The sequence below is a fragment of the Ursus arctos genome, unplaced genomic scaffold (assembly GCF_023065955.2).
Source record: "Ursus arctos isolate Adak ecotype North America unplaced genomic scaffold, UrsArc2.0 scaffold_18, whole genome shotgun sequence".
Taxonomy (NCBI): Eukaryota; Metazoa; Chordata; class Mammalia; order Carnivora; family Ursidae; genus Ursus; species Ursus arctos.
Window position 1 is genome coordinate 52,629,360 of NW_026622852.1, and position 14,751 is coordinate 52,644,110.

The 14,751-nt window shown below is 50.3% G+C and overlaps 2 protein-coding genes across 7 annotated transcripts in view; one reads left to right on the forward strand and one right to left on the reverse strand.

Annotated features, from left to right (window-relative positions):
• The window catches only part of RALGPS1 (Ral GEF with PH domain and SH3 binding motif 1), a 277,259-nt gene that overhangs the window by 148,404 nt on the left and 114,104 nt on the right, over positions 1–14,751 (forward strand). The window lies entirely within an intron of this gene.
• Positions 1–14,751, reverse strand: part of ANGPTL2 (angiopoietin like 2) — a 35,525-nt gene that overhangs the window by 6,629 nt on the left and 14,145 nt on the right. For all 3 annotated transcript variants that reach the window (XM_026513991.4, XM_044389616.3, XM_044389617.3), the window contains one exon: positions 13,777–14,642. In XM_026513991.4, the coding sequence (XP_026369776.1) occupies positions 13,777–14,593 (817 nt within the window). In that variant the 5' untranslated portion in view covers positions 14,594–14,642. The remainder of the gene's footprint in view (positions 1–13,776; positions 14,643–14,751) is intronic.

Consider the following 14,751-nt stretch of genomic DNA (forward strand, 5'->3'; position numbering starts at 1 on the left):
CAGCTTCCTTACCTCTGCAAACTCTCAGTTTCCCTGGTTTGTAGAAGGGAGGTCATATTTACCTCACTCAAGGTTGTAGGGATTGTGAGATCATCTGTGTGGAGTTCCTGCACTGATTTTTCTTTGAGGCTGGTCATAGTGTGCAAGGAGATGTGCCTGACAACATGCTGCAGGGAGGATCAGAGTGTGGGTCCGCTCCGCCCCAGGCAGGGAGGTAGGAGCTACTGCCCTCCCGAGTCCGAGGGCTGAGGTCGGCCCGCGCCACCTGTGTTCTGACTGCACACTTGCCGTTCCAGTGGCAGTGCTCAGGGACAGTTGCGGTCTTCAATGATGAACTACCACGGCGTCACGGTGCTGAAGCCGTGACCAAAATTCGGCCACATAGCCAGAGGTTTCGGGATCTTTTTGAGATTCAGACACTGGCCTCCAAACAGCTTTTTTGAGGGGGACTGGTCCTATTCAGCCCAGTTTGTGTATTTGCCAAAGGAAGCCCATGCAGGCCAGAGGCTCAGAGCTCACACGTTCCGAGGTCACTGGTGTATAAGCAGGTCTGCGGATGTGAAGGATGATGTCCAGGAAGCCTCCCGGTCTGTGGCTCTCTCTGAAACTGAGACCAGATGGGTTCTGTGATTTTCTGGGACTTCACTGAGCCTGGGCAGCCCAGTCAGAAGGAATGGGTGGTGCTGGGAGTCTTAGCAGACGCCATAAGCCCCTCACCACCCCGACCCCACCTCTCCTAGCGGTTTCCTGGATGTCGGTCTCATCAGCAAGAAGGTTGAAACTGGAGTCTCCAAGGTCCAAAGAAGCTAGGTTCTTCCTTATTGATTCAGGAACCTTCAGAAGTTTTTCAGGACCTAGCCATTGAACTATATATTTTAAAAAATAAAATAAAATTGCCACAATTTGCTTCAGCTTCTCTTCGAAATAGTCCTCAAACCAAGAATGGTTAAGACCAAACGTGCTAAGAAAGTTCCATCTTGTTCTTTCTATGAATGTGTGTGTTTATCCGAACAACTATTTATTGAGCCCCCGCCCTGGCAGGTACTGAGCTGGGTAGTGGAAGCCTAGGGCAGGGTGGGGGCTGCTCTGATGCCCAGCAAGGGTGAGCTGACCTCGCCAGCCTTCTTTCCGTTTGAATTCCAGTGCGTTCCTGTCCTTCTCTTCACGTCAGGGAGGGGTATCGGTGGCAGGTGTCCTCAGCTGAGTGATCAAACTTCTCAAATTCTTTCCTGGTTGTAGTTGGGCTTGTTTAGTCCATACATGATGGTTAAATGAGAAAAGTTTGGGTTTGGGGGGTTTTGCTAGACAGCTCAGGTGGGCTTCTCCTGAGCCCTTGCACTGTGTTTGAGCACCCCCCCCAGGAACCTCATGGGAGGGCAGGAGTGGTGTTGCTCACCCCTCTCTGCCCCCAGTGCCGAATAAAGCACCCCGAAGAAAGGTCTGCATGTGTGTTTTCCACTGACAATTAGCCCAGGGTAACTGCTTCCCTCTTTACCTTGTGCCTCCTTCGTCCTGGGGAAGGGGAGGCTGGACCTCCAGAAAGAGCGTTCAGGAAAGAGAAAAAGGTTTTGCTTGTGTTCAGCCCCCAGCCCCAGGGACCAAGGCAGAGAATGAGAGTCTGTCCCTGACAGCTGGAGCAGAGCACGCAGCAGGCGTGGGAGGGCTCCCAGCTCTTTCCCACGTCAGAAGCACAGCAGAGGCCGTTTGATGGGAATGCTGGTGACAGAAGGTCCGGCAGAGGCCTGTAAAACATATCCACCCCCCCCCCAAACGAGCAGCCAGCCCTTTTACTGCAGGGCCACGTGGGGCTCTGGTGGGGTTCTCAGAGGGACAGTCTGGCTTTGAAGGAGGCACCATGTGGGGAGAGGTTTTGGAGGCCACTGGGAGAGTGGGGGGTCCGTCTCAGACTTCCACCCTGAGCAGCTTTTGTGGGTGCCATCAGTTGTTCAGCTTTATCATTGACATTTCTACAAAAAGCTTTTTTTTTTTTTTTAGATTTTATTTATTTATTTGAGAGAGAGAAACAGCCTGATCTGGGGGGTGGAGAGGCAGAGGGAGAGGGACAAGCAGACTCCCCACTGAGCAGGGAGCCTGATGCGTGGCTCAGTCCCAGGACCCTGAGATCGTGACCTGAGCCAAAGTCAGACGCTTAACCAACTGAGCCACCCAGGCATCCCAAGGGGTCTTTTTAAAAGCAAGTATTTTAGGGGCACTTGGGTGGCTCAGTTGGTTAAGTGTCCAACTCTTGGTTTCAGCTCAGGTTGTGATCTCCCAGTGGTGAGATCAAGCCCCGTGTCATGCTCCACACTCAGTGTGGAGTCTGCTAGAGATTCTTTCCCCTTCTCTCCCCCCACCCCTCCTCCTGCTCATGCACGCTCTTCCTCTCTCTCTCTCAAATAAATAATCTTTAAAAATAAAAGAAAGGCAAGTGTTTTAAAATGTGAGGTAGCTGGTAGTCACCCATTTGACAGATGAGGAAATGGGAGTATGGGGACATTAGGTGACACCCCCGAGGTCACTTGGCTTATAAGGGACAGATCCAGTGTCAGAACGCAGGTGGTCTGGGTGGTCCAGAGCCCACAGTCTGAAGCTCTCTTCTTTTTCCCCAACCAGAGTGAACTCCAGGGCCCAGGCTGACTTATCCCTGTGTCCCTAGGACTATTTTTAATCTTTTCCAGATGGCCAGGTTTAAAAAATAAAAATGTACACTTCTTTGTTAAGATATGAATACCTTTCCAAAACCATTATTGGTGATATTTCTTCCTTGTCTACCTTTTGGTGTCCTTTGCCCATTTTCAACTATTTTAGTATGTTCTTAAATGCAGGATTCCCCCCCCCTTTTTTTAATCTTTAGGGCAAATCAGGTAAATCTTTCATTTAAGGCTTTTAGGTATGGCGTCCTCTCTAGAATCATGGAGCAGGAATAAACTAGTAAAGAGGGATTTAGTATTTTCTGTTGTTACAAAAAAATTCTCCGTGTCCCCTTCGCTCTGCACTTGAGATGATACTCAGGACCCATCAGCTTCTATCAGCAGCAGCCACGTTTCCAGACAGTCTTTCCTCGGAAACCCTTGCGGAGCAGGGTGCGAACAGACCTCTTGCGCTGAAACACGCCCTTTTCTTACAGTAAAGGCACCCGCGGCCAAGGTCAGAAAATTAAATGACAGACGAAAACGAGTCAGACAGAACCCTTAGCATGGAAAAACTGGCAGCAGTAAAATGATCAAGAAGCAGAAGGTGCGGCAGTAAGACTCTCCCATGGCTCCATGAAAATGGCTGGTTCAGAATGTCCTACTTTGCTGAGAAATCTGTAACCGAGGTAAATACAGGAGTCAGGAGCCCTTGGCGCAAATCTTGTGGCTTCGTCGCCTCACAATGTGTCCTTGGGAAGCTCCTTGAGCCTCAGTTTCTTCTTTCGTACACAGGGGGAATGAACCCACCTGTTCTGGGGGCCTCAGGAGTACAAGAGCACCCAGCGTGAGGCCCACCAGGGCAGGTGCCAGCTTGGGTTCTCTCGTTCTTTCCCGCGCTGGATGAAAGCTGCTGGTTTTGACATTGTCCACTCTCCACATACCCGCAACCGCATACACACAAGTATGTTACTGTCATTGATTTTGAATTTGCAAGACTAAATGCATGATGATTTACTTTCTGGTAGATGTTTTCCACAAAGCACATTTAAAAAGTCACAGCTTCAGTGGAGAGACCCCCAAAGATATACTGAAATGAAGAATGGAAATCTTTTTTGTCAATGAAACTGCATTTTCGGTGTGCAGTGGGCAGGGCTCTCCCTTTGGAACCATGCAAAGTGCCCAGGCAATATTTCGCTTGGCTCCTCTTCTGAAATGGCAGCATTGCCCAGAGTACCAGGCCAACACTAACTCAGCAGCACCAAGGCTCCGAGTGGAGTAGCGCCCGACCTCATCTCTATAAAGACCATATTTACACTCTCGGCAGAGCTATAGCCGGAACGTTCCATGTGAAGGGAAGTGCAGTCGCCATGGCTGAGCTGAGTCCGCGTGGTTCCTTAGAGAAGCAACACAGGGTGCGGAAAGCACACAGGACCTAGAGTCAGGAGGCCTCAAGAAGAAGGGGTATTGGCAGTGGGAACACCAAGTATATAGGTCTTGGGTCCCCAAACCCCAAGGTCAAATGCGGTGAGTGTTGGAGTGATCAGCTTTGGGTGCCTGAGTCCCTTCCCTGCTTCTTCCCCCTCTCTGGGGTTCTTGTACACAAGGAACATAGCCACTAGGAAACCAGATGACTGATGCCATGCTCAGTATTCCCAATGAGGTTCCTGGCAAAGCTGGGTTGGAGCCTGCAGCCAGGCCAGACCGACACATAACTGCCTAGTTTCCTCTCTGGGTCTGGGGCAGACTAGCTCAGCCTGACCTGCCCACTCACGTCCCATGGAGAAATGGGTTTACCAGCTATATCAGTTGTCAGTGTAGCCACCCCTCCCTTCTAGGGAAACGTGGCCCTGTGAATATCTGACCAAGCCTGCTGGCTGCACCCCCGAGGCCAGGAGCTAAGAAGTGAGCAGACGGTGATGGCTTTTCTCCCTGGCTTTTCTTCCTGAGGCATGCAGAGAGGAGCAGAGTCCTTCCTGGCCATCAGCTGGGACCAGACCTCATGGCTGGCCAGCAGTCTGACTGGCCTCTTTGACCTGTAAGCCCAAGTCTCGGACTTGACCCTCTGAGGCTGTGCAGCGGCCCTGTGGCCTGTGGGAAATGTTCTAGGGATGCTTTAGTTCGTACGTGGGCACTGGGGAGAGGCTTCTGTGATAGTACCAAGACACGCTGCTTTTTCATGAGAACGGTATACTGTTTTCAATTATTCTCACTGACGATCTGTCTCCAAAAAGTCTTTTTGCCACTCCCTTAAACGTTTTTCTAACAGGAGAAATGACTAGTTGTTGAAATTGGATCTGGAATTTCCTATCCAAATTAATCCATCTGAGAGCCAGGGCACGTGGACTGCTTAGGTGTGAGCCTTGTTCTGGCCAGTATCAGGACTTGCTGGGTGTCCTGTGCGAGGGCAGGAGAGCAGACATCTGGGGAGGGGGTTGGCGAGGAAGGATTACGTGTGCTGCTTGAGCCTCATTTATCCAGAAGGCTTGGGGAAATAATATTTTGTGAACATATTTATTCTATGTCAATCACCACTTTTCATTGAACCAGATTACAAAACAATAACAGGAACAGCTGGTATATTCCCAAAGGCATTTCAAGTTCCTATAGGGCCTGAGAGCTGACGTCATGGTTATCATTTCTGGTCCTTCTGGGGAAAGGGTCCAAACGCTGTTGAGGCCATTTTAGTCCACAGATGACAGGCATAATGCCTGGGGCCAAAGAGCTTTTCAGGAGTTTATGAAAGTGTTTGAGGCCTAAAAAAATTTACTGGCTCTAAAATTTGAAAAGAAAACTGCAAAATCAAAATTTATAAGTATGTAATTAAATTTCTACAAAGTGAAACATCTTGTCAACTTCATTAATTGTTAAATTTAGTCTTCATAAAAATGTTATTACTTTTGAAAACAATTTGTAGGTTAGGTAGACTTCCCAAGAATTCCTGAACATGTCTGATGTTTGCCGAGAAATCAGAGCCAGCCGTAAATTAATTGCGTTACTCTTGGCCAAATAATTTCAAAAGCGAAATTTAAAAAAATCCTTTCAAATTTTTTACAGTAAAAGTTACATTAGATGTGTGTATTTCAGTGGGTGTGATATACTCTGAGACCTCCTAAGTAAGAGCTCCCAGAGCCCTCGAGGAGCTTAAAGGGTCCTGTTTCTGCTGGTTTGACCTTAGGATAAACAGATATTACAGGATTGCTTCCCAAAGAATGCTTTCAAAAGCATTGTCCCCACTCCTGGGTTTCCATCACTACCTTTGGGCAGAAGAAAAAAAACGGGCTTTAAAGCAATTTAAAGGAGAAAAGGGGTGAGCCCTACAGGGACTGTGGTGGGCTCACTGTGTGCAGAGATGAACTGGCTCACTGTGGCTCCTGGGACTGGTGGGGGTGAAGCCCTGGGGCTCCCTGGGTTCAGCGGTCAGTGGCGCCTGAGGCTGCCTGGGAGAGGGAGGCTCCTGGACGTAGAGGTGGGCAGCGTAGGAAGGCTCCCCGGATATAGCGATAAGAATGAATAAGCCTCTCTCAGGCCAGAGATTGATGGTGTGGTTCTGCAAGCACATCGTGGAAGGCTTGTCAGACCCACGGTTGCAACCCACGGGTATTGGACAGGTGGCGTGCCTGTGGTCTGCCAGCCATGAACCCTCTCTAAGAAAGGGAATCAGCCTATGGGCTTGCGCTTAGAGAACCTATGTTGGCCTTCACCGATCACATTTTAATCTTTCAAATGCTCACAAACCCCTCTTTGTAATCTTCTCTATGATTTTACTGGGGCTTAAGCCAAGTGATATATAATTTCTAGTGTCTTATTCTTTCTTTTTCTGAAAAGAGGGCATTTGCCTAGCACCAAGCCTAGTCTTCATGGTTTCTGGATGATTGCTGGCAGTGGTTCTGAGAGCTTATCTGCTATGCCCTCGGTCTCCTTATCTCCTCCTCTGGGAAGTCCTCCTGAACCCCAGAAGAGTTACTTAATCCTCCTCGGGGTTCCCATAATGCTTGATATATTTATCTCTACTGGAATATGGTAAGAATGATGACTGCCATGTATGTAGAGCCTTTCGCCGGCCAGATGTCTTCCATGCGCTTTCATTCCATCCTCACGAGCTCCTGCAACAGTGAGCAGACTAAGTCCCAGAGAGACCGCATCACTGGAAGGGGGAGGCTCTGGGGTTAGAACTCCCATCTGCCTTCTGGCCCTGCTTCTCCCTGCTGCACTGTCTGAGTTGGGTTGCGTCTTGTCGTCAGTCTCTGGGATCCTTCTGGGCAGGAGCCTCGGGCGTGATCGTGTGTCTGTCTTGCCAGTCTCCACCCGAGAATGCGTCACTTCGTGCCCCACATGCCTCCCCCCATCTCCATCTCCTCACCATCGTGAGCCGTGTGCCCTTTGTCACCTTCATTCTGTTCTTTCCAGTTTGAGAATCAATGATAAGTCTGTCTGGAAACAGGGGCCCCACAGCAGAGGATAATCAGGATCAAACCCGAACCTGGGAGAGTCTGGACAGTCTGTCGTAGAAAGTCGGCACGTTCTATCTTGGAATAGGGCCAGCTGATTGGATTTTCTGTTCTTTTGAACGTGACTCTAGACAGACCACCTAAGATATCTTCATTTCAACAGTTAGAGGGTGTTTTTTGTTTTTAAAAATATTATATTTGTCATTTAAACTCAAGTCTTCTTTTGCTTAGCACAATTTCTCTGTATACACAGTAATTCTAACTTATTCTATTAAAAATCTGTTCAAGGAAAATCACTCATTCATTTGAAAAAAGGATTGCATAGACCAGTCCAGGTCCTGGGCTGCCCGGGCTCAGGTTGAGGTCCAGAGCCAGGATCGTCAGGCTTCTTGTGAGTGTGCTCTTCCTCAGTCCTCACAGGGGTAGCTGAAGGGGAGACGTTACTTCCACAGCAAGCGCGCTCCCCACTGCACTCAGCCAACCTGACCACCTTCGTTGTACACACCAAGTCGTGTGATGCTAACTTCGTTCTGCTTTATCACTTGTTTTTTTCTGGGGGAGCATGTCAGTGTTCCGACTCAGTCTGCTACGTAAATGTACCACAACAATCATCTGTGTGGCTAGGGAGCTGGCTGCAGAGGCCTGAGCTCCAGGGTTTTCCAGATAAGTTTCAGTTTGCCAAGTGCCAAACTGTTGGGATTTCCAGGCCACAGATGCCAGATCACCACTTTAAATAGTAACAAGTTGATAGTCTATCCCTTGGGACTGTAAAGAGCCTGAGCATTTAGCTGAATGTCTTCCTTGGAAAATGCCCGAGTAATAGCGGGAGAGCTAGCCATCACTCTCAAAAGGCTGTGATCCATTCCCCGAGGTATCCGAGGAGAAAAGAGAAAGCAAAGCTAGGAGGAAGTTGACCCACCTTGAACTCGAGTGGCTCTTGTTTATGAAGAAGCTAGCAAAGAATGCTCTTTGAAATATCACTGGATTACGTAGTTTGTAATGAATTTGAGAATCTTATTTTGTTCCACAATAACATTTCAGGAACAAGACAGCACAGTACAGTGAAAACAGCACAGGCTCTGGAGGCAAGAGAGCTGGGTTGGGTTTTCCATCAGCTTCCGAGAACTGAAAGGCAGAGCCCGTGGTGGCTACAGCCACCCTCACTCACATCCCCACAAATCCCAGATGCTCCTCCAACCACCCCCGCTCCCGAGCTTCAGGCTTGGAAGCCCAGTCGCCAGAGCTGGTCTGCACCCACCTGGATCGACAATTGGTTGACCTCCAGAAGGAGTGGAAGCCACAGTGTAATGTATCTTATTGTCTATTTTAATTTTAATTTTTTTAAAGATTGTATTTATTTATTTGACAGAGAGAGACAGCCAGTGAGAGAGGGAACACAAGCAGGGGGAGTGGGAGAGGAAGAAGCAGGCTCCTAGCAGAGGAGCCTGATGTGGGGCTCGATCCCAGAACGCCTGGATTATGCCCTGAGCCGAAGGCAGACACTTAACGACTACACCACCCAGACGCCCCTTATTGTCTATTTTAAAACCACAATCTAACATAACATATTTCCTACCTCACAGGGGGAGATAAAATACAGGAGGGAAAAGCCATCTAGGAAAACACTCTTGTTCAAGGTGTCTGCCATAGGATATCTGTTGGGAGGGATGGGAGGTCTCTGTGTTAGCAGTGAAACAATGTGGTTGCCACCTGGTGTGGCCCCAAGAACAGATCACATCTGCTGATTTTTATATATTTAGAATTAGCGTCTTTAAAGAAATTAGGCCTTTAGATTTTGCGGGATGTTAAAATGCTGAATACAAATACACCCAGAGAATTTTTTCAGATTCGAGACAAATTAAAAACCTGATTTATCTGCAACTTTAGTTGGGTCCATTTACTGGCAGTCAGGTGCACGTTACGTTTTCTGTTGGGAGAGCTCAGTTGTTTTAGACATTCTGCAGTATGATCCTAACTCAGTTCTGTTTTATCTTTCTCCCTCTCTCCCTCTCTCCCTCTCCCTTTCTCTCTCACTCTCTCTCTCTGTCTTTTGGGGGGGGGGGCATCTCAGGGTTGTGATATAGTCTACTGCACAAGTCACCACGACAGTCCATTTGTGTGCCTGGGGAGCCAGTACAGATGGTTGGTTCGGTTGGTTCCTCGCAGGCCTGAGTAAGGGGGCAGCACGATATTGATGAGTTTGCAGCGACAATGTCTTGCTCTGTTAGAACTGTGCGAGTTCTAATAACAAATCCACTAAATCCACACCTCTGTTCCCAGAGCTCTTTTACAAGGAGCCGCTTGGAACCCAGTACATGAAATAGTGATGGAGGGTCACGTCCCAGGCAGCTGGCACCTGGGGCCAAGTCAAGCATTTATAGAGTGATTTTCACACCAGTTCCCCTCCAGCCTTTCCATGGAAACGTGCAGTATCCCAGAATGGTTAAGACAGACTTGGGCTTGAGCCTTGGCTAAGCCACTTACTAGCTGTGTAGTCTTGGCTGAGTTACTTAACCTCTCTGAACCTCGACATCCTGGAAGTTACAAGTCCAGGGACTGAACTTGGCTGTGCTACTGACAGGCTCTGGGATGATAAGGTCTCTAACAAGCTCTTTTTTTATTTTATGGTCCCTTCTTTATCCACTGAGAGACAAACTGAGCTGATTATGTTCTCTGGAGAGAAAACAGTTAGAAATGCCTACTCCTTTTGCTTTTTAAGGATTTGTTTCAGGCATGGCCTTGCTGTGGCAGCTCGTCCTAACACTGTCTTTCCTCCCCTGATCTCTCTCGAGGATGGGTGCCATGGCAGGAGGGCTGGCCTGTGCGTGGCTGGCCTGTGCAGAGCCGAGGGACAGTGTCCCAGGCCTCCCAGACCATCTTGGGAGGAGGCCAGTGCTGAGGCCCCATCCTGTCCATTCCTGTGCCATTTTGTGACCCCTGCAGCCTTCCTCTTTAGCAGACCTGATTGATGCACGTGTACATATGTGTGTGTTGAGGGCACACACATGGAGAAGGAGGTCAGGGGATGTGTGAGTAAGTGGAGAGGAAAAGAGGAAGGGTGGGTAACAGCAGCCGGATCGCCGGGAGAAAGGGCCACAGCTGGGCCCTTTGGCCTTGGCCTCGTCACAACATCGTCCTAACTGAAGTGCCCCAGGTCTGGCCAGACCTGACAGAGGCAGGACAGAACCCACGTCAGACACCAGGGAAGCCAAGAGCTGCCTGGGCCTCTCTCCCTCAGGCTCTCGGGCCTGGGGCCAGCCTGTTACTGTCTGGCTGGGAACGAGCTGGTGAGTGCAGCTCCAGATAAGCGGCCATGGCTCCCTCAGTCCCCTGGAGAAGGGTGTGCTGTGGGCTGAGCAGCCCAGACGATGAGGAAAAGAGCGGATGGCTCTGAGGTTACGGGGATGAAAGATTTAGAAGTTGCCGAGTCATGCACACAAAGGTGTTTCTGGCAGAGTGATGTCTTTGGGAACAAAAGATCTTGTGGGTAAGAGCACAGAACAAGGTTCTGTCTTTCAGGTTCAGAACCTGCCGGCAGGCTCTCCGAACAGGCCTGATAAGAGCTCCCTGCCGATTGGCTGAGAGAGGCCATCTGCCTTTTCCTCCCAGTGTCGTCCAGGCCCCGGAAAAGCCCGGGCCCTCCCTGCCCATTCAGTTTCCACAGCCAGGTCTGGCTGCTAACACCGTGGGTGGGGGCTCAGTGGGGAGGCCGGTCACAGGGAATCTGTTACCAACAATCACTTCCAACATTTGGGAGAACTTTGCTTAAAAAAAAAAAAAAAAAGAAAAGGGTAAATTATAGTGCATTTGTCATGTCCACAGAAGGTCACTCCACTGCCTCCCATGTCGGGGTGCTTCCTTAAGTGAGAGAGAAAGTGGGTTGGGTGTGTGCAGGGGCCTTGGAATGCACACAGCCCATGCCGGACTGTGACTGTGAAGAAGCAGGGGAGCCAAACCATTTGAGGTGCCAGAAGTAGGGTCATGATCCCGGGACTTTGCACAGACTCCTCTCCATCAAGGACCTACTAGTAACCCTGTTTCCCAGCTCCTCGGTCCGTCTGGTAAACCCTTACAAATCATTCAAGATGCAACCCAGAAGTCCCGTCTCTGTCCAGCTTCTCCCTTCTAGTCCAGGCAGACTCAGTCACGCGTGCCACCATAGTGTCCCCGGAGCCCCACATTCACTGCTCTGCAAGGCACTTAACACACCATGGTATTACCACAGTGACTGTACAGCCCATGATTTTCACTGCATTCCTGCTTTCAGGTACTTTGTTATGTGGGTCCCATCAATTCTTACAATATTCTGGAAATTTTGGCCTTGACAAATGTTCCCCCTCAGAGAAATCCTTCATCAGATCTGATGTACCAATTTTGGGGGATAGAGCTAGTAGGCACTGGACAGATCCTAGTGCATTCATGCATCTGCCACCTCCCCCAGACTGAGTCCCTGGAGGTCAGGACCAGAGTTGTCACTGGTTCCCCCAAGCCTGGCTCGGGGATTGGCACAGAGTAGGTGCACATCTGTGGTTGGCTGCCCCACGTGACATAGTATCACATGCACTGAGTTTCCACAACAACCCTGCAGTATTATAACTCCTGTCCCCATTTTACAGAGGGGAAAATTGCAGCTCAGGGAGCTAAGTAACTTCCTCACAAGCAAACCATTACTAAAAGGTAGGTGCAAACCTAGGTCTTTCTTTTTTCTTTTTTTAAGATTTTATTTATTTACTTGAGAGAGAGAAGGTGTGTGTACAAGCAGGGGGAGAGGCAAGCAGAGGGAGAGGGAGAAGCAGGCCCCCCACTGGGCAAGGAGCCTGATGCGCGGCTCGATCCCAGGACCCTGGGATCATGACCTGAGCTGAAGACAGACGCTTAACCGACTGAGCCACACGAGTGCCCCAACCTAAGTCTTTCTTCCCACACTAGATACCTTTCAGCTCAGTTCAAGCTCAGGGATCCTGAAATTATTGACTCAGAAATCAGAGCTGCTTAAGCGAGAGGAGGTCTGCTGGGTAACACTGATGTCAGCCAGACGTTAGGAGTATGACATTCAGTGGAGTCTTCGTTTGGTGCCCAGGGGCATGTTTTACCCTCTGGGCGTTCCATCAAGACACAGTGCACGCTCTGCCCCCCCTTTTGGAGCTTCCGATTTAAAACAGACACATGTACAGATGAGCCAGTCATTCGCTGTAGAATGCCAGCACTAGAAAGGGACTGTGTATTTATTTCAGTCTCCTTGCTTTAAGATAAAGAAACCAAAACGGAAGGATACCGAGAGCTGCCAGCTATGGAGACTTTGCATGGGCCCAGAACCACTCCAGGCACTTTTTCTTTCTTTTCCTTGCAGTATTCCATCTCCTCTTTGGGTAGGCATTGTTTTAGTCTATCCCTAGTCGACAGATTGAAACAGGGGACCGGAGCCTCTGCAAGGTGACTTGCCTAATATCCCAGAGCTAATCAGTCGGGGAATCAGAATTTGAATCCAGGTCAGTCTGTTCAAAGCGTCTGTTTTCAACCCGCAAACCCAGTAGAGGGCCTTCCTGTGAGGTGTGAGATGCTGCAGGCAGATGCTCCCCTCCGCCGACCTGCAGACAGGGTTGCCCTTGTCTTCTGCTCAGGCCACCCCCTTTCTGGAATTAGCAAGTAGCTGCTCTTCCCAGTACTGGTGGTTATTTTCAGAAGTGTGAAATAAGTGTAAAGCAGGATAGTTTCAGTAAAAATATCTCCCCGCTTATACACCAAAGTGGGACCAAAGTCATATGTGGTTAGTTTCTGCAAAGATCAATCCAGTTCTCATCTGACAGCCCATCTGGAAGGCTCACAGGGTCCTGGATGGATGAGAGGCTGAGCTTCAGGGGGCTGGGCTCCTACTCATCCCAGAGCACAGAGGAGTCAGCCCTAGATTTAAAGTGTAAAGGCCTGAATTCAAATCCAGCCTGAGGATCCTAAGCCTGTGAGCAAGTTAGTCTTGTCATTTAACCTTCCATGAGGAGCTGCAGGGGTTAGTGATACAGTATCCATGAAAGTGCCCAATGCTGGTACTCTAGTCAAGCTTTGGAACATACCAGCAGCCCTATTCCTCCCCCATAATGATTTCTGAGAATTACCATATTTTAAGATGAACCATGTATTTAAGAGTATATGGAATTGTCACAGAAAAGTCGAAACAGCAGCAGACTCTAGAAAATGTGTGGGCTTCAGAATGTACTCCTTCCCATCCCCTGGCCCCTCCATTGTGTTATCATACTTTTGCCATGATAACACTTTCTTTTCCTTTGGCTTCTTATTCCTTTGGTGAGCATTTACCGATTGCCAGATCTGTGCCAGGCCCAGTACAAGAGCAGGAGCTTGCAGGAGAGACATCCTGCTTGCCAGCACAGAGCCTTTCAGCAGAGCCCAGAAAACTACAGGCCTGGGTCTCTTTCCCATCAGAAGCCAGAGAACATTTGTTCTCTTCTGAGACTCTCCCCGTGTCCTGGTTCTACCTTGGAGATTCCATCTAAGGAACGTGGGCCCCCCTCACCACACCGGCTGCCGAGGCTGGGCCCAAGAGATCGCTGGGGGATTGTGCAAGTCTCTTGGCCCGGCTTCAGCTCACCGTGCCTTTTCCCCCACTTACGGTCTTAGCCAAGGGAAGCCTGGGCCTGGCTCTGAGGCCCCAGATGGAGCGGCTCCCTCCCGGAAGGACTTACCCGATGGCTTGTCTGTGGAGGACGGGAGGCTGGTGAGGGTGGGCATAGTGGGCAGAGGGGGAGGCAGCACCTTCAGGTTCTGATCGCTCTGGATCTCGTTGGTAGAGATCTGATTGATGATGCGGTTGTAGGGCGGCGGCTGGTAGACCCGGGGCGGGGTGGCCGGGGGCGGCTGGGGCACGGGCCTGGCCGCCGGCACCCGCTGGCAGTGCTCCTCGAGCTGCGCGATGATCTCGGACTGGTTGTGGGCCAGCGTGGCCAGGTGCTGGTACTTGTGCTCCAGGTCCTTGTACTTGCTGGCCAGCTGCAGCATGTCGGCCGTCTGATTGAGGATCCGGTTCTCCAGCTGAGAGAGCTCCAGCGCGTTGTCCCGCTTGCGGATGATCTCGTGCAGGAGCTGCATGTAGAGCTGCGTGACCCGCGAGTTCATGTTGCGGCTCTCCTTGCGCAGCAGCTTCACCTCGCTCACGATGCCGCCGTCCACCTCCACCAGCTGCTGCAGCGTCTCGATCTGCCGCTTCTGCTTGAGCAGCTCGCTGTTGAGCAGCTCCAGCTCCTGCTTGTGCACCCGGTTCTCCAGGAGCACCTCGGGCTCCTTGGAGTTGACGCAGATGGCGCCCGTGACCCGCTGCTGGGGCACGATGAAGGTATAGGTGCACTTGTCCGAAGACTCGCCGGCCCGCTTGTACCTGTTCAGGTAAATGAACTCGCTGGGTGAGCCCTCCTCGGCGCCCTCAAAGCCTTCCTTCTGGCCGGCAGCTGCTCCCACGGCAGCCAGCAGTCCCAGCCACCAGTATGTCACGCACAGCGGCCTCATGGTCCTTGCAAAATGGTGGTTCCTCTTGGCGAACAGAGCCTATGAAAACCTGAAAGTAAACAGAAGGGAGATTCAGTAACGGTGTTGTCACTGCCAGCGGCCTGTGCCATAAATGAGCTCAGCCTCCTCGCCAGGCAGATCTTTCCAAAAATGCAGCT